The 22918-nt window shown below is 42.4% G+C and overlaps 1 protein-coding gene across 3 annotated transcripts in view; it reads left to right on the top strand.

Annotated features, from left to right (window-relative positions):
• The window catches only part of ERG (ETS transcription factor ERG), a 154301-nt gene extending 140426 nt beyond the window's left edge, over positions 1 to 13875 (top strand). For all 3 annotated transcript variants that reach the window (XM_023559102.2, XM_010598651.3, XM_023559103.2), the window contains 4 exons: positions 688 to 756; positions 1532 to 1588; positions 3373 to 3420; positions 11981 to 13875. In XM_023559102.2, the coding sequence (XP_023414870.1) occupies positions 688 to 756; positions 1532 to 1588; positions 3373 to 3420; positions 11981 to 12501 (695 nt within the window). In that variant the 3' untranslated portion in view covers positions 12502 to 13875. The remainder of the gene's footprint in view (positions 1 to 687; positions 757 to 1531; positions 1589 to 3372; positions 3421 to 11980) is intronic.
• Positions 13876 to 22918: the final 9043 nt, after the last annotated feature.

Below are 22918 nucleotides of genomic sequence, written 5' to 3'. Positions count from 1 at the left end.
CTCAGCCTTACAACTTTTCCATGCAATTCATGTTAGAGAAATTCTCAATTCACTTAGAGGAGGAGAAGAAGCAAACATTTGCCTAGAAAATTAACTAGACCAGTTAAGAATGATTTGATATAAATGGGTGAGCATATAAAGGGAAATGAAGGGTAGCCTAGAGAGACAGCTGGCAAGTAATAGTGATCATTTCCAAGGAGAAGAAGAGAACATGAATGTATCATTTGATGGACGTAGGGGTAGACCTCAAACAAGAAGCTCTCAATTGGTTGATTTATCAACCAATGGATTCTGTGTTGGGTGGGTCACAGAGAGAGAGAAAAGGCATGGATTTAGGTCAGTCCCAGTAGGAAGCTGGACAAATTAGATGGTAAGAAACTTTAAAATTCTCATATTGACCTATATTTGTAGGAAATTACTCTAGAAAAGTCAACAAGTTCTGTGGGAATTTGTCCATGGGGGTTTTCACTTGAATAGGTGAAAAATTCAGAACTGTCAACAGAATAGTCAAACTTATAATTTGTAAACAAAACTCAAATCTAGTGGCATCCAGGGTGAATTTTTACTTGAATTAATGAATTTTCCTGCACAGTATTTATTCTGATAAACACAAAATTAAAACAAAACACAATATCTATTATAAAGATTGTATGATTGATCTTTTAGTCAATATATTTGTCTTTACAGATTTACCTTATGAGCCACCCAGAAGGTCAGCCTGGACTGGTCATGGCCACCCCACACCCCAGTCTAAAGGTAAGTGTTGACTCCCACTGCCTTGAATGTGGGTGCCACAGGCCGTGGTAATTGTTGATGGAGTAAATAGCCTTTTCTGTAGTTAATCTGATTTTTTCACTAGTAGAGGATTTGTTCCATTGACAACAAAGCACAGCTGTGAGTCTTTCTCTGAGTTACGTCTACATTCACAGCAAAAAGAAATGAAGGGCGTAGTGTATTTCAGTGTGGTCAAATGAATATTTCATGCAATGTTTGAGTACAGATGAAGTAACTAGTGATTTCCTTCATGTTGGCCATGTTTGAAAGTATCCCTGGATTCATTTTATTTTCTTGGTGGTTTCCTTTTATTTATTTTATATTATAATTCACTTTAATCTGTTTTTGAGGCCACCTCAATTTCTTTTTGTTTCGATTCTGACTCATACCAACCCTCCAGGACAAAGTAGAACTGCCCCATAGAATTTCCAAGGAGCGCCTGGTGGATTTGAACTGCTGACCTTTGATTAGCAGCCATAGCTCTTAACCACTACACCACCAAGGTTTCCTTTTGCGAAAAGGTGTGGTATACATAAAATTTTAAAATAATGTGAAAGTACCTTTACTTGGTTACAATGTGTACATTGGGTTTCACTAGAAAGGACATTTTTCCTTGCCCTGAGATTCTTGTTACTATAAAAGCAAGACTGTTATATTAATAACTAAAATAAGTGATGAAATGATTATAAAACAGCCTCAAAGACTAGTGGCCCAATATAAATAATAGCTAACTGTCTGTTTATTTTTGGATTTGCAGCTGCTCAGCCGTCTCCTTCCACAGTACCCAAAACTGAAGATCAGCGTCCTCAGTTAGGTGGGTTCTGTGAGCCATCTAGACCGCCATCAGGGAAGAAATAGGTCCAGCAGGTTTTTAGAGTGAAATTAACTTTTATCTTGTCTTCTTTATGACTGTTTCACGTAGAAAATGGGGATGCAGTCATCAGTCTACTCAATTGAGATGACTTCAGATTTTGCTAAAACGTTCCCAAAACCTATGCGGTAAATACGGAACAAAAGCATTGTGGTCGCATGTAGGCAGCGTACATACCAAGGCTGCTGCTTTGTGATCTATGAATTCTTTTAATGTTCGCTTATATATGATGTGTACAAATTCTGTGGCTTATAGGAACAGAAATGTATTGTCTCATAGTTCTGGAGGCTAGAAACCCAAATACAGGGTATCGGCTATGTTGATTCCTTCCAAGGCTTTGGGGGAGAATCTTTTCCATGCCTCTCTCTTAGCTTCTGATGAGAGCTGGCAATCCTTGGCGTTGCTTTGCTTGTAGATGCACCTTCACATGGCCATTGTCTCTGTCTCGTGTCTCTCCTCTTTCTATAAGGACACCAGTCATATAGGATTAGAACATACCCCACTCCAGGATGATCTCATGTTAACTGATAACATTTTCAAAGACCCCATTTCTAAACAGGGTTGCATTCACAGGCACAGAAGTTAGGGCTTCACCATATCTTTTGGAGGGGCACAATTCACAACAGTCAGTATCAATTCAGCATCTGTGTCACTTTCAATGAGGAAATGCAGCAGGTTGGTTTTATCAGTGTGCTGAGCAGCACAGCTGACATCTGCCCTGCTGTTGAATGGGGACCCTACAGCTATCTGCTTCCTTTATATCCTGGGAAGCAGAAAGGACCGGGCTGGGCTAGGAGTCGGGAAGCTGAGGCTGAATCCAACTCTGCCACCAACTAGGAAGCTCTGGCAACAAACTTCTCTCAAGTCCTGTGTGACATCTGATACAGAGAATGGGCCTACAGGATTCAGAGAGGTGTGTTAGTGAGACTACTCTAGAGAAAAAGAACTAGTGAGATATATATATAGAGAGAGAGAGAGATTTACTTCAAGGGATTGGCTCATGTGATATGGGAGCTGGCAAGTCCAAAATCCATAGGTCAGGTGATAGGCTGGAGACTGTTTTTGGCTCACAGGACTGTGGGAGGTTGCCATTTTCTAAAATCTGTAGGTCAGGTGGCAGGCTGGAGGCTTCTGCAGGCTTGTGTCCCAAGGCCATAGGTCAGGCAATGGGAATAGTGCAGAGTGAAGAAAGAGATCAAGTTCTGCCAAAAAATCTGTTCATAGTCTGGAGGCAGACCACATACCCTAGGAAACTCCCCTGTCAACTGTTTGAATATTACAGTAAAACCTGCAAAAGCTGGAACCTGTGTAAGGCAGAAACCTCTCAGAGAAGGGAAGCTCAAATATTTTCCACTAATAGAGAAAGATAGAAAAGTGGTAAGACTGCACCCTGTCAAAGGTGGAAAACTTGCGAGACCCAGAAAAACAAGACAGTCTCATCGAGCTCCAGCTCTCACAGGTTTCACTGGACATTAGGTAACATTATGGGAGGTGACTACATTACATTAGACTACATTATGGAACAGCAACTAGTCTAGTGTTTGGCCAAACCACTGAGAATCATAGCCTAGCCAAGTTGACACGTAAAATTAACCATTATGGGGGCAGGTGAATGTTTTCAGCAATTCAGTCTGGAAACACAACTCAGTCAACATTAGGCCTGAAGGTACATTATACCCAGTCGTGATACATCTTTGGGATTTTGACTTCTTTTCTCTTTACTGCAGATCCTTATCAGATTCTTGGACCAACAAGTAGCCGCCTTGCAAATCCAGGTGAGATGCTGCTAAGGTTTTTGTTGTAACCAATGTACCTTTTTTGACATGGCCGTTTCATAGAGAAACTTGTATTGGTGAGAAATTCCTGAACCAAAACACAGTTTAGTTTTAGGTCTCACTGGATTATTTGCCTAAGTGGAAAAATATGGAGCGGCTTATAAAGTTTCAGCTTCAGCAGATAGCGTTGCAACCTATTACAAGCAGACAAAATCACTAATGTTTTGAAAAGGAGGAAATTAAAACAACAAGACTTCAGCTTTAGGATCATTGTCAGTCTTAACGTTCCTGAACCTGGATGCCAGGAGAAAGTGCAGATCCTTAATTGGTTTTTTCTTGCCAAGGATCATCACCTGTCTGCAAGTTTCAGTGCCAACTAAATTGTTTTATTTGTTTGTATTCAGATCAGAACCAGCTGTGCTGGCATCAGTTTCCAAAACCCACAGCATATGCTGCATATTCTCAACAGCAAATTCGAATGCCAAGATGTCCCAGGCATATTGCAAGTACAAGCTGGAATCTATATTTCCTAAACATTGAGGCCAGCACAGGGTTGGAAACCAAAAAGATTCAGATCAACTGGTGTCCATCCCCACAGTAGGATCTGTACTTCGACAGCATGCGATATTACCATAATAGAACATCAGCATCTTTGACGTTTCAATTTTAGCTGATGTTAAACAATTCAAGAAATGTTTTTAAGCAGCAGAGCAGCTAGAGGCAAGTGTTTGTTTACTGGTCTACCAGGTCCGGGGCTTGGTAGTTATTTGCCCAATAAGTGAATGCAGGAATAGCAAGATATGGCCCCTGGCCTCAGGGGGCTTACTGTCTGGTAGAGAGAGAGACACATACCTGGGAATTACAGCACTGTGTCCAAACCATGAAACCCCTCAGGCTCTTTCTCTCACGTGAGCATCTAGCTGGTGGCCAGGTCTCCTGTGTCCTTGGTCCCCTCCTCACAGCTGTGCTCAGCTTTCCATTTGCAACTACTGCCGTAACTGTTCAAATAAAAGTAATTATTATTATGTTTTGAGATCAGTATTATCCGTTATGAGGGGCAGTGGTGGTTCAGTGGTAGAATTCTTGCCTTCCATGCAGGATGCCAGGGTTTGATTTCTGGCCAACGTATCTCGTGCCCAACCACCACTCATATGTCCATAGAGACTTGTGAGTTGCCAGGATGCTGAACAGGTTTCAGCAGAGCTTCCAGACTAAGATGGACTAGGAAGAAAGGCCTGGGGATCTGCTTCCAAAAATCAGCCAGTGCAAACCCTCTGGATCACAATGGCCTGATCCACAACTGATCACGGGGATGGCACAGGACCAGCAGTGTTTTGTTCCAATGAGCACGCGGTCACCATGAGTTGGGGGCCAACTCCACAGTAGCTAACAACAACATATATATTTGTTGTTGTTGTTGTGGGTTGTCCAGTTGATTCCAACTCATAGCTACCCTATAGGACAGAGTAGAACTGCCCCAGAGGGTTTCCAAGGAGCGGCTGATGGATTTGAACTGCCAACCTTTAGGTTAGCAGTCGTAGCTTTTAACAGTGTGCTACTAGGACTCCAACATGTATATAAGTATATATAAATATATATGTTTGTACATATATATACACACACATATGTGTATGTGTATGTGTGTGTGTGTGTGTATATATATATATATACATGGAAACCCTGGTAGCACAGTGGTTTAAGTGTTACGGCTGCTAACCAAAATGTCGGCAGTTCAAATCCACCAGGTGCTCCTTGGAAGCTCTATGGGGCAGTTCTACCCTGTCCTATAGGGTCACTATGAGTCAGAATCGAATTGAGGGCAATGGGTTTGATTTTTGTTTATATGTGTGTGTGTGTGTGTGTAGTGATTAAGTGGTACAGCTGCTAACCAAAAAACCAGCAGTTGGAATCTACCAGGCACTCCTTGGAAACTCTGTGGGGCAGTTCTGCTCTGTCCTATAGGGTTGCTGTGGGTCAAAGTCGACTTGACGACAACAGGTGTATGTTTATGTATGTGTGAATATATACATACATATATATATATACACACACATGACCATGTTGTCACAGCTCAAAGGTGCTGCTTGGCTTGATTGGTGAATGGGGCCACAGAGAGTGGCTTGCCCTAAGCAGAGCACTGACTCGCTGTGGCACCGTGCCTCTCCCTGTGCCCAGCAGTCTGGGATGCACACCATACGTGGATAGGGCTAGGCCCCTGCAAACCTATCACAGGCCCTGGAGAAAATGTTACAGTATGTAACAGGTCAGCAACACTGCCATACTGAAGGAAGAATTCCATTGAGTCCATCTTTATCAGGCCTGGGGAAAATGGTAGCATCCAACCTACGATTTATAGTCAAGTGATTTCACGATAAGGATTTATTTTATTTCCTTTATAATGAATTGCAGCCTTTTCCCATCTGCTCTTAGGCTGTGTGTCAGTCATATTTATGTGGCCTTGTTCCTGATACCAGAATGTCTTTTATCTGTCCGTAAGCGAGGATGCTTTTTCCTGCTTGATTCTTTTTTTCCATTCTCTGATAAATACATCCTTCACCACTTAAAATTTCTGCCCTTGCTCTTTATTACAGTGCAAACCCTTTTTAATCATTTTAAATGGAAAAATTACATCATGCAATATGAATGCACAAGATGATATCAGCAGCCCGATGTCTCTATCCCAAATATCCTTTTGATGTACCCTTCGGACCATATTTCTCCTGCTGGGAAAAGTGTGTCCTGCATTCTTACATCACAGATGAGCAACACAGTACCTTTATGTCCCAATCCCACTGGCTGAGAATTTAGCATGGCTCCTCTAAGGAGATCAGCTTCCGGGAAGGAGCTTGCCCCAGTTATGTTCCGTGGCTCTCTTGATCCTAGCTGGCTATTCTTCAGTGGTGGGAAGGAAAATGCATTCTGCTTCATGCAAGTCCAGAAACCAGAGACGTGGGTACTGGGATGTTTTGCCGTTTGTTATGTACGTGGGTGTGCTCAGCCGTGCCGTAGGACCCACCAAGCTCCAGCCCAAGGAGGGGACCACCTGGGAGGGACCCACAGAGGCTGCGCCAAAGCCAGGCCTGAAAGCAATGGTTTGCACAGCGATTAGGCATGAGAGCCTTGAGTCCAGGTCCCAATCCTTGCTGACCTTGGGCAAGTCACTCAGTCTCTTTGAGCTCCAGTTTCCTCATCTGTAGAATGGGCTACTCTTATGATTGCTGTGGGGACTAAATACACTAATGTATGCAAAGTGTTTAGGACACTACAGGGCAGAAAATCAGCTTTCAATGGATTTCAACTATTATAACACCACAGAAGACCACTCCAGCCCAGACAACACCACCGTCCCAAGCTTCTGCACAGCCAACATGGTGTTTCCTGGGGGTAGTTGCCTTCCATTTGGCATTTCCTGGCTATAGGAAAGTGGCATACTTTTCTTGAACCTCTAGTTTTCAGCCCAAACAAATCATGACAAAAGTGTTCATGTACTGAGTTCATTCTCATAGTAACCCTGCACCACATTTTACAGATGAGGGCACTGAGGCACAGAGAGCTGAGTGAGTTGCCCAAGGTCCCATAAGTGACAGAGCCAGTATTCAACCAAGGCAGGGCCAACTCCAAAGCTGGTACTCCCAACTGCCATCTGCCACGCTTCCTGTCACTCCACCAGGTTAGGTCTGAGCCATACTGAGCCTCAGGCAAGCCCTTCGTCGTAGACCCTCCTGAGCCTTGTCCTTAGTGTGGTGGAGGGCCCAGGCTATGCACACAAATTTTCTGCACCACCCAACGATGACAGAAAAGGGCCCCAAACAACTGCCACCTGATCAGGCCCCTTGGTGCCTGTCGGGACCCATCTGCTTTCTTTATGACCCTGTTCCTCAGTCCTCTGCATGGCTTCAGGGCACTGCCCGGGCCACGGCTCCACTTGTCCCAGGCCTGCTGAGTCACTCTGCAGCTCCCCACTTTTCTTTGTGGTTTACAAACCGTTTGACTTTTTTGTCCTCCTGTGCTCAGTCTGTGTCCTCGCAACTGTGTTTGTTTCAATTTGCCTTTACCCTGGTAAGGAGACCACGTTCCTCCTAAAAGTTAAAGAATTATCTTCAGTTGTCTTCCAGGCCACATCCCACTCCCTTCCTCCTGTCCGGCTCTCCTGGAGAAGGGCGGAGCTGCCGCCAGCTCCTTCGCTCTGTGGTAGGGGCAGCCAGGGCAGAACAAGCTAGCAAAGGCCTTTCTTTCCTTTGAATCCTGGCTTTTTAGTTCAATCCCCTAGGACAAAACTAGTCACTGCTTGCGGCTGTCATAGGGAGTTGTACTAGTTTCCTGGAGCTGCTGTGACAAAATACCTCAAACTGGGTGGCTTATAAGAACAGAAATTTATTGTCTCACAGTTCTGGAGGCCAAAAGTCTGAATTTGGGTATCCATAGGGCCATGCTCTCTCTGAAGGCTCTAGGGGAAATCCTTTCTTGTCTCTTCTAGCTTCTGGTAGCCCCAGGCATTCCTTTGCTTAGAGCTACAGTTTAACTCCATCTCTACCTCCTCAGGGCCCTGGTGGCGCAGTAATTAAGCATTTAGCTGCTAACCAAAAGGTCAGTAGTTTGAATCCACCAGCCGCTCCTTGGAAACTAACCCTACGGGGCAGTTCTACTCTGTCCTATAGGGTCGCTGTGCTTCAGAATCGACTTGACAGCAACAGGCTTGGTTCTTGGTTTTCTGCCTCCTGGGTCACACGGTCGAATACCCTCTGTGTCTCTCCTCCTCTTTTATAAGGACACCGCTCAGGTTGGATTAGGACTCACCCTACTCCAGTATGGCCCCATGTTAACCTAACTGATAACATCTCCAAAGACCCTATTTCCAGACAAGGTCACATTCCTAGGTAGTGATGGGTTTAGGAATTCAACCTCTGTTTTGGAGGCACACAGTTCAATCCATAACAGATGTTACCAAGATGAAGTGGACAAATAGGTATGAAGGGTTTTACCAAAGAAAGATGATTCATGAGGTGGAGATAGCGATGCTGTTCTGATGAAAAGTCTTGCCTTTTAGGAGCTTCTCTCTCTTTTTTTTTTCTGTTTACTTGTCGGTTTGGCCAGTGAGCGACCCAAGCCATTTTCTGGCTTTCCTAAACCCTAGACATTCTTGCTTTGAATTCATATTCAGTCTTCTAAAAACACCTTAGCACACATTAAATGTTATTGTTTTAGCAGGAAAACAAGATTTGAGTTTTCTTTTGAAATTATTTGGCCATAAAAAAAAAATGTGTCGCTCATTTAATTTGTAATCAACTCTAATTTCTCAGCCTCCACTGAGCAGGAGTCCCCAGATGGCACAACTGCTTAATGCACTCAGCTGCTAACCCAAAGGCTGGAGGTTCGAATCCACCCAGAGGCATTTCAGAAGAAAGGCCTGGTGACCTAATTCCAAAAACCCAGCCATTGAAAACCCAGTGGAGCACAGTTCTGCTCTGCCACACATGGGGTCACCGTGAGTTGGAGTCAACTTAGTGGTGACAGGTTTTTGAGAATTCTTGCACAGGAGAAAATCAGTGAGAATTCTTGTGCAGGGAGAAAACTTATAAACCATTTGCAAATTTAATGAATTTTGTTGTGAATACTAAATTCAACAATTGATGAGGTTGACATGATAATTACATTTTACAGATGTTTAGTTAAACACTCATTGATTTTGAACTTACAGTTTTGTTCTCATGTTTGGAAGTTGATATATTCTGCTTAGAATTTTCTTATTTCCATAGACCCTTGAAATTTTCACCGACTTGATTCCTGGGTCTTCAGGGCTAAGGGGTAAAATAGTCTAGTGAGAGATTAACTCGATCATCCTTTGGGTTTTGAGTTTCCAGTCACGAATTTAGTCGCCATTATTCTAGTTTTTCACGCAGGAGAAACAGAAGGCCACTCTTGTCCCCTCGTTCTCTTCTGTACATGTTTATAAAGGAAAGGAGCGAGGGAGAAATTCCTAAGAGGCAATGCCAAGGTTTTGAATAATAGATACCAAGTGCTCTTTTGGCTGTTTGGTGAGGTCTGTTTATTTATACAGAATTACTCTCTCTATAGGAGGAAATTGACACGGAATATTTATTTTCAAACAACTGTAGGTATTTAAATTGAAGCATATGTTAGACTGTTAAATAAAAAATCCATATTTTTTCCTATTCCCAGGTCAGAGATGGAATTTTTTTTTTCAAGTTGCGATCTTTTGGTTACAATGTACATACTAAAACCATATGGTTTCTCATACCATTCTTTGTGTTTTTTTCTGGACATGCATATTAATGAAAAGTTGGAAGCAACAAAACTCGATTGAGAGCAGTTCGAATATGTTCCGAAAAAGCAAAGACTTCCATTGCAATGAACTACAAGCTGTTAATATATCTCAAATGGATTGCTAGACTAAAAATGACCCTTTTCCATAACATGTTCAGAAAAGGCTGCCCTTTCTCACAATACTGTTGGGTGGATGAATTCGCAAACATATCCATTCCCATGTAGCCAAAGTGGAAACAAGGACTTAGGAGTTGGATGATTCATATAGGGAGCTAGTGGGAAGAGTTTAGAAAGAAAAAATGTATTATTTTTTTACAATGTATCTCTCCTCTGCAATAGTTACTAGTGAAAGTTACTTAAATCGTGTTATCACATCTATTGATATTTACCTGTAGTATAATAAAAGGCCATTTCTTTGCTAATAAGCAAGTTGTACTGCTTAAATGACTTCACTCAGCACATAGGCAGCACCGTAGCTTGCCTTTGGGAGGGAAGATCTGTCTCTCATGCATTTTTAAAGCTTCAATTCAACACAGCTTGGCTCTTCCTGGTACTCAGTGTTACTCTTGATATTTGCATACTTCTCTTCTTTTGGGAGCCATAAATCATCTTAAAGTGTTGTAACATAATTGCTGGAATGATGTGCCTGGCTTTTCTCTGAATTTAATAAAACGTAAAAGCCATATCTGTGTGCCAGTGGCGTCAGGACAATCCTGGCTGTGGACACCAGCTAGAGGAGAGCTCTTTGACCAAATCAGAGTCTCGTTTGACCCCCCAGGAGGACTTGCAATCTCTCATTGTTGCAGTTTTTCTTTTGGGAACCACTGCTTAACACAATTGGCATTGCACTGCAAGGGCAACGTGTGGATTTCCGTTACGATGCATTTGCCTAAATACTGGAAATGGGTGATCTGGTTTGAAAAAGAGCCAGCTTTTTTCTAAACTTCCTCATTTTGAGTGGGTTAATTCTGTTCTAGGAAAAGTTTTGACAGAATCGCCCGCTGAGCGCCAGCAAAATGTTATGTTAGAAATAACGGTGTTTACTTCCATTCTCTATTTTTTTTTCCATAAACTTTTAAGGTTCATTTCCTAAATCTGACTTTTATTATTTTACTTGACCTAGCCAACATAAGTGCCATTAAGTCATTATTGCCATCCGTACAATGGCACTTTCTGCCTCCCAAAAATAGGAAAAAGTAGCCCACCCACCCCCAAAACACCAGGTTGGCCTGGTTTTCTTTTGAGGAAGTCAGGAATGGAAGGAGCCAACCTGAACTTTGCCCCTAGAATTCTCCTGCATTCCGTAAAGGACTTGGATCTGTTAGTTGAACCTGGTAGTCCCCAGCAGCCACCATCTAAGGTCAGGTTCCCTAGATACAAAAGGGAAAAAACAAAATAGTTACCATTGAGTTGATTGACTCTAACTCATGGCGACCCCATGTGTTTCAGAGTGAAACTGTGCTCCATTGGGTTTTCAAGGCTGGGACCTTTTGAAGCAGGTCTTCAGGCCTTTCTTCTGAGGCATCTCTGGGTGGGTTCAAACCACCAACCTTTCAGTTAGTAGTGAAGTGGTTAACCATTTAGGCCATTCAGGGACTCATCCCTAGATACAAAGATTGTGATGAGGATACTTGAGCAAGGGGTTAACTAAGGGTGTGTTCTCAGGAGAGAGGGAGTGAGGGAGCCAGATAGGGCAAAGGAAAAGGACAAGAACGCTTGTGACCTAAGCTACAGTCTTGCTTCAGCCTGATCCCACAGGGAGCTCTAGAGCGTGAATGATACCACAGAGTTGGTCCCGCCTGGCCTGAGGTACCCTGTATCAGACTGTTTCTGGTTGTGGGTGAGGCAGTTCCTGCTCAGCCAAGGGCAGTTCTCCACAGAAGAGGGCAGCTATGGAGGAAGAGCAGCCAACATTCCCAGCAGCTGAGGGATATGAGCACTGAAAAAAGAAATGAAAACTAGTTGCGGTTGGATGGACCCTGACTCATGGCCAATCCCATGTGTGTCAGAGTAGAACTATGCTCCATAGAGTTCTCCATGGCTGATTTTTGTCAACATGCCTCTGGGTAGATTCAAACCTCCAACCTTTTGTTTAGTAGTCGAGCACTTGACCGTTTGCCCTACCCAGGACTCTAAGCGAGGGATGCATGCACAGCCTGGAAAAGGGGGTCTGGGTGGGGCCCTGATAGCACCCGATTCCGTGAGTGCTAGAAGCATGCCCTCACCTCAGACCTGGTTCTCACTGGACTGTTTTTCTCCTTTCCTGGCCTCATAGGGAGTGGACAGATCCAGCTTTGGCAGTTCCTCCTAGAGCTTCTGTCAGACAGCTCAAACTCCAACTGTATCACCTGGGAGGGTACCAATGGCGAGTTCAAGATGACAGACCCCGATGAGGTTGCCCGGCGTTGGGGAGAACGGAAAAGCAAACCCAATATGAACTACGATAAGCTCAGCCGTGCCCTCCGTTACTACTATGACAAAAACATCATGACCAAAGTCCATGGGAAGCGCTATGCCTACAAGTTTGACTTCCACGGAATCGCCCAGGCCCTCCAGCCCCACCCTCCAGAATCTTCTCTGTACAAGTACCCTTCAGACCTCCCTTACATGGGCTCCTATCATGCCCACCCACAGAAGATGAACTTTGTGGCTGCCCACCCCCCAGCTCTACCAGTGACATCTTCTAGTTTTTTTGCTGCCCCAAATCCCTACTGGAATTCACCAACTGGAGGCATATACCCTAACACTCGGCTCCCAGCCAGCCATATGCCTTCTCACCTGGGCACCTACTATTAGAGACCTAGTCGAGGCCTTCCCAACAGCATACAATCGCCAATGAACTGCCAGAAACTCTTTTGGAGAACATGAATCAAAGTGCCTCAAAAGGAATGGAAAAGGTTGACTGGGCCTGGGTAAGGACACTAGGGAAGAAATCCCAAAGACTCTTAGAAGGTAGGAATTACTAAAGTATTACTACAGAAATAAAGAGAAGGCTAAAAATGTAATGTATATGGACATACACTCTGTGCACCAAGCTTATAAAAGACATTGTAAGTAGAAGCAAGACATCATAAGGAAAAAGTGCCAAAGAAACCGGTCTTAAGACGTGTATAAACTTCAGAGTAGCATTTGGAATCCTGCTAAGGCAAACTGGATTCAACTAAAGCAATAGAGATAACACAGTTCTGACTTAACATACCATTTATAATGTCATTTTTAAGGAAAACTACCTGTATTTAAAAATTGGAACATATCAGAAAAAAAAAGAGACTATGGCTTATCACAGGATGTTGATATGGAACTCTTTGGCACTTGCTGTGTTGGTTGAAATCAGATTCTTTCCATTTGATGGAGAGCTCTCAGCTCTCTCAAACTGTGAAGATGACCCAAAGTTTCCAACTCCTTTACAGTATTAGAGGAACTGTGAGCCAGATGGTGGGACTCAGAAAGTGGATGGAGAACGGGTGTGGAAATGTAGATGAAGGCTGGAGGAAGAGGAAGAGGAGAAAACAGAGGAGGAGGCAGCAAGGACTGGGAAAGAAACTTCTCAAGCAGTGAAGACTGGACTTAGGACAATATGGGACTGTGGAGAATGAGTTACGGAGATGTAGGGTTTAATGCAGTCAGTGTTATACCAAACTCAGTGTTAAAGGACACAGTGTCATGGTGGAAGGGGAAGTAGTAGAATTCAGAAACAAAAATATGCATCTCTTTCTTTGTGTGTTAAAAGAAAATTTTAACTGGAATTGTCTGATATTTAAAAGAAACATTCAGGACCTTATCATTACGTGGGGGCTTTGTTCTCCACCAGGGTAAGGTAAGCGGTGGCCATCTCGGCTACCACAATCAGAAATCACACAGGCATTTGGGTGAGGCGGGCTCCAGTTTTCCTTTTTGAGTCGCGAACGCTGTGCGTTTGTCAGAATGAAGTATACAAGTCAATGCGTTTTTTTTTCCTTTTATATAATAATTATATAACTTATGCATTTATACACTACGAGTTGATCTCGGCCAACCAAAGACATACCACAAAAGAGACAATCAGTGATATAATGTGGCCTTGAATTTAAACTCTGTATGCTTAATGTTTACAATATGAAATTATTAGTTCTTAGGATGCAGAATGTATGTAATAAAATAAGCTTGGCCTAGCATGGCAAATCAGATCTACCCAGGAGTCTGCATTTGCACTTTTATAGTGACTCAAGTTGCCTAATAGAACCTTGTCCTGAATGTTGTGGCTTTGTGTTATAATTTTACTTTGTGATTCTCTCTCAAATAGGATGCTTGGTACCTAACCAGTGTTGGCCTCGCCAGGCCCTTCGTGCTCACTATCTCATTTCTAGCACTTTCTGGAACAGAGGACCAAAAGTTTCACTTTGGCGTTATGCCTAGAATGGAACCACGACCACCAGTTGCCGTCACGTTGACTCAACCTGTGACGACGCAGTGTGTGTCAGAGTAAAACTGTGTTCCATAAGTTTCAATAGCTGATTTTTTTTTTGGAAGTAGATCACCAGGCCTTTCTTCTGAGGTACTTCTGGGCAGACTCAAACCTCCAACTTGGTTAGCAGCAAAAATGGTTAACAACTTTTTGGTGTTAACTATTCGCACCATTCAGGAACCCCCAAGAATGGAAATAGGCCCCAAAACTGAGGTCAGGTTGTAATTGAGAAATTCAAGACTAGTAGCAAATCACAAATCACCCTTAATTCCTGCAATGATTGTAAAATATTTGCTGAGCAGAGGACAGCTATTGCTCTGAAGGCAATCTACATTATTACTGGCAAATAAAGTGTCATGGATAGCTGAAATTTCTTACTTTAAAGAAACAAGGGACAGCTTCTAGACTTGCCTCTTGGTTTTTCCTTCAGAGGATCTCATCAGGTAAACTGTTGCCTTAATCTTCCCGCAGCAGAATTTGGGTACCATGACGTGTGATGTACCAGCCTGGAGCCTGACAAGTATCAGCGCCCCCTCGCAGACACGTGTGTTTCTATGACCTAAATTCAGTTTCCCTTCACATCCTTTCTCTTTACAACATGTCACAAATGCTGCCAACCTTGGCCTAGCAAACCAGACTGAACCCATTGCTGCAGCATCAATTCAGACTCATAGCGACCCTATAGGACAGGGTAGCACTGCCCTGTAGGGTTTCCAAGGCTGTAAATCCTTACAGAAGCAGACAGCCACATTTTTCTCCCACGGAGCAGCTGGTGGGTTTGAACCACTGACCTTTCAGTTAGTAGCTGAGCACTTTAACCTCTGTACCACCAGGGCTCCTATCCTTGGCCCAAGGAAGGTAATTCTAGAGATCTAATTCAAGGTACCCGTAGGGGAGAGCAAGCCTAAGCAACTTAGCCTGACTCAGATTCTGAACTGGCCGATTTTATACTTGTTTCGAGGAGCTGGTGACTCAGTTGTTAAAGCACTCAGCTGTGAATTGAAACGTTGATGTTTGGAACCCACCAGCTCCTGCGTGAGGGAAAGATGTGGCAGTCTGCTTCCGTAAGGATTTATAGTCTTGGAAACCCTATGGGGCAGTTCTACCCTGTCCTATAGGGTCACTATGAATTTAAATGGACTGGATGGCAATTTTGGCGGGAGGGGAGTGGTATAGCTGTTTCAGGGCTTGCTTGTTTTATACATTGTAATCCTTTTTGCTATAATTAAATGAAGTTGCCAAACCTCTGTGCTATGGATATTTTGGCAAAGGTTTTTAAAGTTGGCAGGATCCGATTACCAAAGCTTCAGACGCTCCACATTACCGGGATCGAAAGGAGCCCTACCATTACTCATTCTGCAGCAGCCTGGGAAAAGACCTCCAAGTGCCTGTATCTCCTTAAAAAAAATAAATGAAATAAAAGCTGGCAGCTAGGGTGACCCAAATTGTTCTAATAGGAAAGGTCAGTCTTTTTTTTTCGGAATGTAAAGAAAAGGCATACCTACATTCTGCATATAAATATAAATTCCTATTCTTTCAAGATTGCATCATGAACAAAATAATAAAAACAAGGCATGATTATCATATTCAGTTTTTACAGATGTCTTCAGTTAGGTACCCCCGCCAACTCGCCTGAACCCAGGTTCTTAGCAAGCTGTATGACACACATCAGCAACTGGGATCTTTTTGGATAACATGATAATGTTGAGTTCCTCAAATAAATAATCCTTAAACTCTACCTTAAAATAACATCAACTCCTGCTGTCATAATCTAATTCCAAGTCACTCTCCAGTTCGTTCTCAGCATGCCAAGCCTCCCTCCACGCTCTGCGTCTCTCCATCCCTCAGTTCACCCTGATGAACGCTCATGATCTTTGCAGAATCTCACTCCTGCTGGCAAGGGATTTGCCTTCTCTTCTTGTCTTCAGTAGTCTTTGGCGCTCCGTACTTGGTCAAATCCTTGTGCAATTCTTAGTTACCTAGTGCCGCAGTAACACAGAGTCAGGGGCTTTAAAGAATAGAAATCTGTTTTCTCGCAGTTCAGGAGGCTAGAATTCTGTCTTGGTTATCTAGTGCTGCTGTGCCAGAAATACCACAAGTGGATGGCTTTAACAAAAAGAAGTCTATTTCCTCACAGTGAAGTAGGCTAAAAGTCCAAATTCAGGGTGTCAGTGCCAGAGAAGGCTTTCTCTCTCTGTCTCTCTCTCTCAGCTTTCTCATCAGTCTTCCCCCAGACTAGGAGCTTCTCTGTGCAGGGACCCCAGGTCCAAAGGTCATGCTCTGCTCCTGGCACTGCTTTCTTGGTGGCATGATATCCCCCACTCTCTGCTTGCTTCCACCCCAGGGAACAGGCCACACCCCAGGGAAGCTCCTTTTACATTGGATCAGGGATGTGACCTTAGTAAGGGTGTTAGATCCCACCCTAATCCTCTTTAACATAAAATTACAATCACAAAATAAAGGACAACCATACAGTACTGGGAATCATGGCCCAGCCAAATTGATACACACATTTTGGGAGGGACATAATTCAGTCCATGACAAAGTCTGAAGCAGGGCCGTGGCCGTGTGAGCCTCTCTCCTAGATTCTGGTGTCTGCCAGTGATCCTTAACATTCTTTCCTTGTAGATTATCCTCACATATCATCTGTCTCCCTGACCCCCACCCCTGGGTGTGTGTGTCTGTGTCTGTGTGTATTCTGATATTTTTGTAACTCAGGAATGATTAGGTTTAGGACCCACTCTACACTGGCATGGCCTCTAACATAATAAAAGAAAGCCCCTACTTCCAAACAGTGTCATATTTAAAGGTATAGGGTTAAGATTTCAACACATTTGCAGGGGACACATTTCAATCTATAACAGTTTCCAAATCTAGGTCAAGACTTCATTTGTGCTCCTGGTCTGATGTCTTCAGGGCTTCACACTGGTTCATTCTGGTTCAAACCTCTGCTGAGAATTTGCATTTCTAACAAATTCCTAGGAAATTATAAGATTCGGCTGGGAATCTTGTTAAAATGTAGATTCTGGAGGGGAAGATTCAAAAGTGTGGCCTAGTCAGATGCACCATCCCATCCCCCTACAGCAAAGACCTGAGAAACAAGGTGAAAAGATGCAGATGACAATCCAGGAACCCTGAGCATCAAATGAAAGGATATAGACTTAGATCAAACACAGATTCGAAGAAACTGAAGACAGCAGCGAATGGGGAGAGAGAGAGAGTAGAGGTGCTTTGCCAGCTGGTCCAACACAGCAGGGCAATTTTGAGACAAAGCCAGCAGTGACCCTGGGTGAGGAGCACAGGAAGACAACATCACAGAACTCCCAATAGGAGACAGAAACTGTGTTGACCTACTTGGAGTAAAGCAAGGTGAGCAGGACATAACTGGAACTAAGGAGGGTAAGTACAGGAAGGAAAATGAGAGCTTCAGGGATCCCGTCATACACAGAGCAGGGAGGAAATCAGGACCCAGAGATGGGGTGACTCTCCAGCATAGGACCTGACTGGTGGGGTGGGTGGCAAGCGTGGAGCAATAGATGACCCCCCGTTTTTTATTTATTCTTCTCTCCCACCCTCCCTGGCTGCCCACCCCTCCCGACCAGAGAGAGTGCCTACATGCCACCTGGCTGACCGTCCTGCCCCTCCCCTGCCAGAGACAGCCTGCACGATTCCTGGCTACACTTCCCACCCCTCCCCTGCCCAGAAGAGAGCAACTGCGTGACATATGGTCACCTGTTCCTCCCCCACCAGAGAGGACACCTGATTGACCCCTGGTTGCACGCCCCACTCCTACAGCCACAAGGAGCACCTGCGTAACCTCCAGCACCTGCCCCACTGCACCTGCCACTGGAGGGAATGTCTGCATGACCCCGGCCACCCATCCCACCCCTCCTCTGTCAGAGACAGCACCTGCATGACCCCCAGGCTGACTTCCCCACCCTTCACCACCAGAGGGAGTGCCTGAGTGACCCCTGGCTGCCCACCTCACCCCTCTCCTGCCAGGGGGAGCACTTGCATGCCCCCTGGCCTACTGCCCCACCCCCACTGAGTGCCATCATGCCACCCAGATGCCCACCTTGCCCCTTACCTGTTGCCCACCCACCTGGTCAGTGACTGTGAGCATTTCCATACCGTCGGATAGTTCCAACCCTGTATGCCCTCAGCTGTCCCATATGTACAGTGAAAAGCGATGGAGGCTCACCCTGCCCACCCTTGCCCCTTCCAACGTGGAGCAGGAAGTGAACATCCCTGTGCTGCCAGACAAGTGATTATCAAAGCACATCTGACCCACCCACACTGATATATCAAAACAAAACAAAACAAATCATAAATAAAACAACACCTTAATGCCTCCAAGACAGCAGACATCAAATCCCATAAAGGAATAAGCCAAGATGGCTCCACCAAATGACCAAAATAAAGCATCAGGAAACCATCCTGAAGAAGAGCTGGTAATGGAACTGCCTGATAAGGAATTCAAAAGACATATATAGGGCACTCAAAAGATCGAGGAAAACACAGACAAAAGCCTAGAAGAATTCAGGAAAACAATAAAAGAACAAAATGACAGAATAGACAATTTGAAATCATAGAAAAACGACAACTAGAAATCCAGAAGGTTAACAATAAAATATCAGAAATAGATAATGCAATGGAAGGATATGGAAGTAGAATTGAAACCGTATAAGAAAGAATTAGTGAAAAAGAGAACAAATCCCTTGATACCAACTTGTTTGAGGAACAATCTGAAAAAAACGATAGCCTAAGAGTTATGTGAAACACTATGAAGAGGAATGTGATGGGAATCCCAGATGGGAGGAGACAAAAAAAAAAAAAAAAGAGAGAGAGAGAGAACTTTTGAAGATTTGCTGGAAGAAAACTTCCCCAATGTCATGAAAGATGAGATTTCCATGTAAGAAGTTCAACGAACCCCATACAAGATATAGCCCAAAAGAAAGTCACCAAAACATATCATAATCAAACTTCCCAAGTACACAGATAAAGAACTCTGAGAGCACCTAGGGAAAAGTGAAATACCACCTACAAAGGGATCCCAGTATGGCTAAGCTCTGATTTCTCAACAGAGACCATGCAGGCAAGAAGGCAATGGGATGATGTACATAAAATCCTGGGAAAAGAAATTGCCAACCAAGAATCATATACCCAGCAAAATTGTCTCTCAAATATGATGGCAAAATTAGGACATTCCCAGATAAACAGAAATAAAGGGAATTTGTAAAAACCAGACCATCCTTAAAAAAATATTAAAGGGAGTCCTTTGGACAGAGAACCAACAACAGCAGACAACAATCTGAGAGTAAGCCACATGATAGCATCACCAAGATGCCAAACCAGATAGAGAAATCTCTAAAGTAAAATAAAGCTACAGAACCGAAAACAGGGAACCAGAGATGTCAATCTGAAATTGGCAACAACTTCAAAACAAAAAGGGGAAATGAATGGTATAGTTACAGAACTTCTATATGTACAGGAAATCAAGGCAATATCTAAAAATAACAGATCATTTTAAACACAGGATGATAAAAGTAAACCTCACAATAACCACAAAGAAAATTATCAAGCCTAACCACCAAAATAAAAAGAAATTCAAAAAGAATCAGTAAACACAAAATTGACAAAAACAAAGGAAATGAAAAAACAATCCCTAAACAAAAAGAACTCAGCATGGAATAATAATCAGAACAAACTGTCAACACCACAAAAAAAGCGTTACAAAATGACAACAGTAAATTCATATCTATTGATAATCACATTGAATGTAAATGGGTTAAATGCACCAAGCAAGAGACAGAGAGTGACAAAACAGAGAAAAAATAATAACAATAACCAATCAATATGTTGCCTACAAGAGACACACCTTACACACAAAGACATAAAGAAGTTAAAAATTAAAGATAGAAAAATATATATCAAGCAAACAGTAACCAAAAAAGAGCAGACGTGATAATATTAATCTCTGATAAAATAGGCTTTAAATCAAACTTCATTACAAGAGACAAGGAAAGACATTATGTAATGATTAAGGGACCAATCCACCAAGAAGACATAACTGTAATAAATATCAATGTACCCAATGACAAAGCTCCAAAATACATAAAACAAACCCTAACAGAAATGAAAAGAGAGATAGTTATACAATAATAGTAGACTTTAATACACCACTTTTGATGACGTGAAAGAAACTCAACAAAGACAGAGAAGATCTAAATGACACAATCAACCAACTTGGCTTCATAAACATATACAGAGCACTCCACCCAACAGTAGTGCGGTACACGTTCTTCTCCAGGGCACATGGATCATTCTTTAGAATAGATCATGTCCTAGGTCATGAAACAAGCCTTGATAAATTCCAAAATACAGAAATAATACAAAGCATTGTCTGAGATTACAATACTATACAATTAGAAATCAATAACAGGAAGAACAAGGAAAAAAGCCAAATAAATGGAAACTGAATAATGCTGTGCTGAAAAACCACTGGCTAATAGGAGAAATTAAAAATGAAATTAAAAAAAAAATCCTAGAGTCAAACAAAAATGAAAATACAACATACCAAAACATTTGGGACACAGCAAAGGCAGTGGTCAGAGGCCAATTTATAGCAATAAATGCACAAATCAAAAAAGAAAGGGCCAAAATCAATACTTTAACCCTACAATTTGAAGAAATATTAAAAGAGCAGCAAAAGAAGCCCATGGCTACCAGAAGAAAGAAAATACTAAAGATTAGAGCAGAAATAAATGAAACAGAAAAACAACTAAAACAACAAAACTAGAAGCTGATTCTCTGAAAGGATCAATCAAATCAACAAACCACTGGCTAAACTGAAAAAAGGAGATGTGAATAACCCAAATAAGAAATGAGGTGGGTGACATCACAACAGAAGCAATTGAAATAAAAGGGGTCATAACAGAATACTATGAAGAATTATACTTCAACAAATTTGAAAACCTAGAGGAAATGGAAAAATTCCTAGAAACACACTTCCTACCTAAGCTAGCACAAACTGAGGTAGTAAAAATGAACAGAACCACAACAAAAGAGGAAACTGAAGAAGTCATTAAAAAACAAACAAACAAAAAAATTACCAACAACGATAACAACAAAAAAAGCCCTGGCCCAGACAGTTTCACTGGAGAATTCTACCAAACATTCAGAGAACAGGTGACACCAATACTACTCAAACAATTCCAGAACACAGAAAAGGAAGGAATACTCCTGAATTCATTCTATGAAGGCAGCATAACCCTGGTACCAAAGCCAGGCAAAGACATCACAGAAAAAAAAATTATAGACCAATATCCCTCAAGAACATTGATGCAAAAATTCTCAACAAATTTCTTGCCAGTAGAATCCAACAGCATTAAAAAAAAAAAAAAAAAAAAAAAAATCATAACCAAGTGAGATTTGTACCAGGTATGCAAGGATGGAGGATGGTTCAACATTAGAAAATCAATCAACATAACCCACCACATAAATAAAGGAAAAGAATCAAATGACCATCTCATCGAATGCAGAAAAGCCACTTGGTAAAGTCCAATACCCATTCCTGATAAAAACTCTCAGCAAAATAGAAATAAAAGGGAAATTCCTCTACATAATTATGGGCATATATACAAAACCAACAGCCAACATTGTTCTTAATGGAGAGAGACTGAAAGCATTACCCCTGAGAACAGGAACCAAACAAGGATGCCCTTTATCACCACTCTTATTCAACATAGTACTGGAAGTCCTAGCTAGAGCCATGACAAGAAAGGGAAATAAAGAGCATTCGAATTGGTAAGGAAGAAGTAAAACTATTCCTGTACTACTGCAAGAAACCAAAAGAGACCTTCATAAATGGAAAAAAAAATACCAAGCTTATAAATAGGAAGATTTAACATTGTGAGAATGTCAGTACTACCCAAAACAATCTATAGATAAAATGCAATCCTGATCCCAACAACATTCTTTAAGAGATGGAAAAACTAATCAACAACTTTATATGGAAAAGGAAAGAGCCCCCTATAAGTAAAACATTACTGAAAAAGAACAAAGTAGGAGGCCTCACACTACCCAATCTCAGAACCTACTATATAGCTACAGTAGTCAAAACATCCTGGTACTGGTACAATGACAGACATATAGACCAATAGAACAGAATTAAACCAAAAATAAAAAAGTTGCTGTTGAGTCAATTCCAACTCATAGAATAGAAATGAGAACTCAGAAATAAATCCATCCACCTATGGACACTTGATCTTTGACAAAGATTTGAAGTCCATTCATTAGGGAAGAGATAGTCTCTTCAACAAATGGTGCTAGCAAAACTGGATATCCACTTGCAGAAAAATGAAATAGGATTCATACTCACCCCACACACAAAAACTAACTCAGAATTGATCAAAGACCTAAATATAAAACCTTAAACTATAGTTCATGAAAGAAAACATAGGGACAACATGAGGGGCCCCAATTTATGGCATACATAGAGTACCTAGCATAACTAAAAGTGTACCAATTCCAGAAGACAAACTAAATAGGTGGGACCTCCTAAAAAATTAAATACTTATGTTCATCAAAAGGCTTTTCCAAGCTTTTGGGAGGTGGGACCAAGATGGCTGACTAGGTAGAAGCTTCTGCTGATCCCTTTTGCAACAAAGACTCGAAAAAACAAGTGAATCGATTACATACATGACCATCTACAAACCCTGACCATCAAACACAGAACTACGGAGTTGAACTGAGTGACAGGGGAGCGAA

The sequence above is a fragment of the Loxodonta africana genome, chromosome 2 (genome assembly GCF_030014295.1).
Source record: "Loxodonta africana isolate mLoxAfr1 chromosome 2, mLoxAfr1.hap2, whole genome shotgun sequence".
NCBI classification, from domain to species: domain Eukaryota; kingdom Metazoa; phylum Chordata; class Mammalia; order Proboscidea; family Elephantidae; genus Loxodonta; species Loxodonta africana.
Note: the sequence above shows the minus strand (reverse complement) of the source record. Positions and strands in the feature narration are given on the sequence as shown.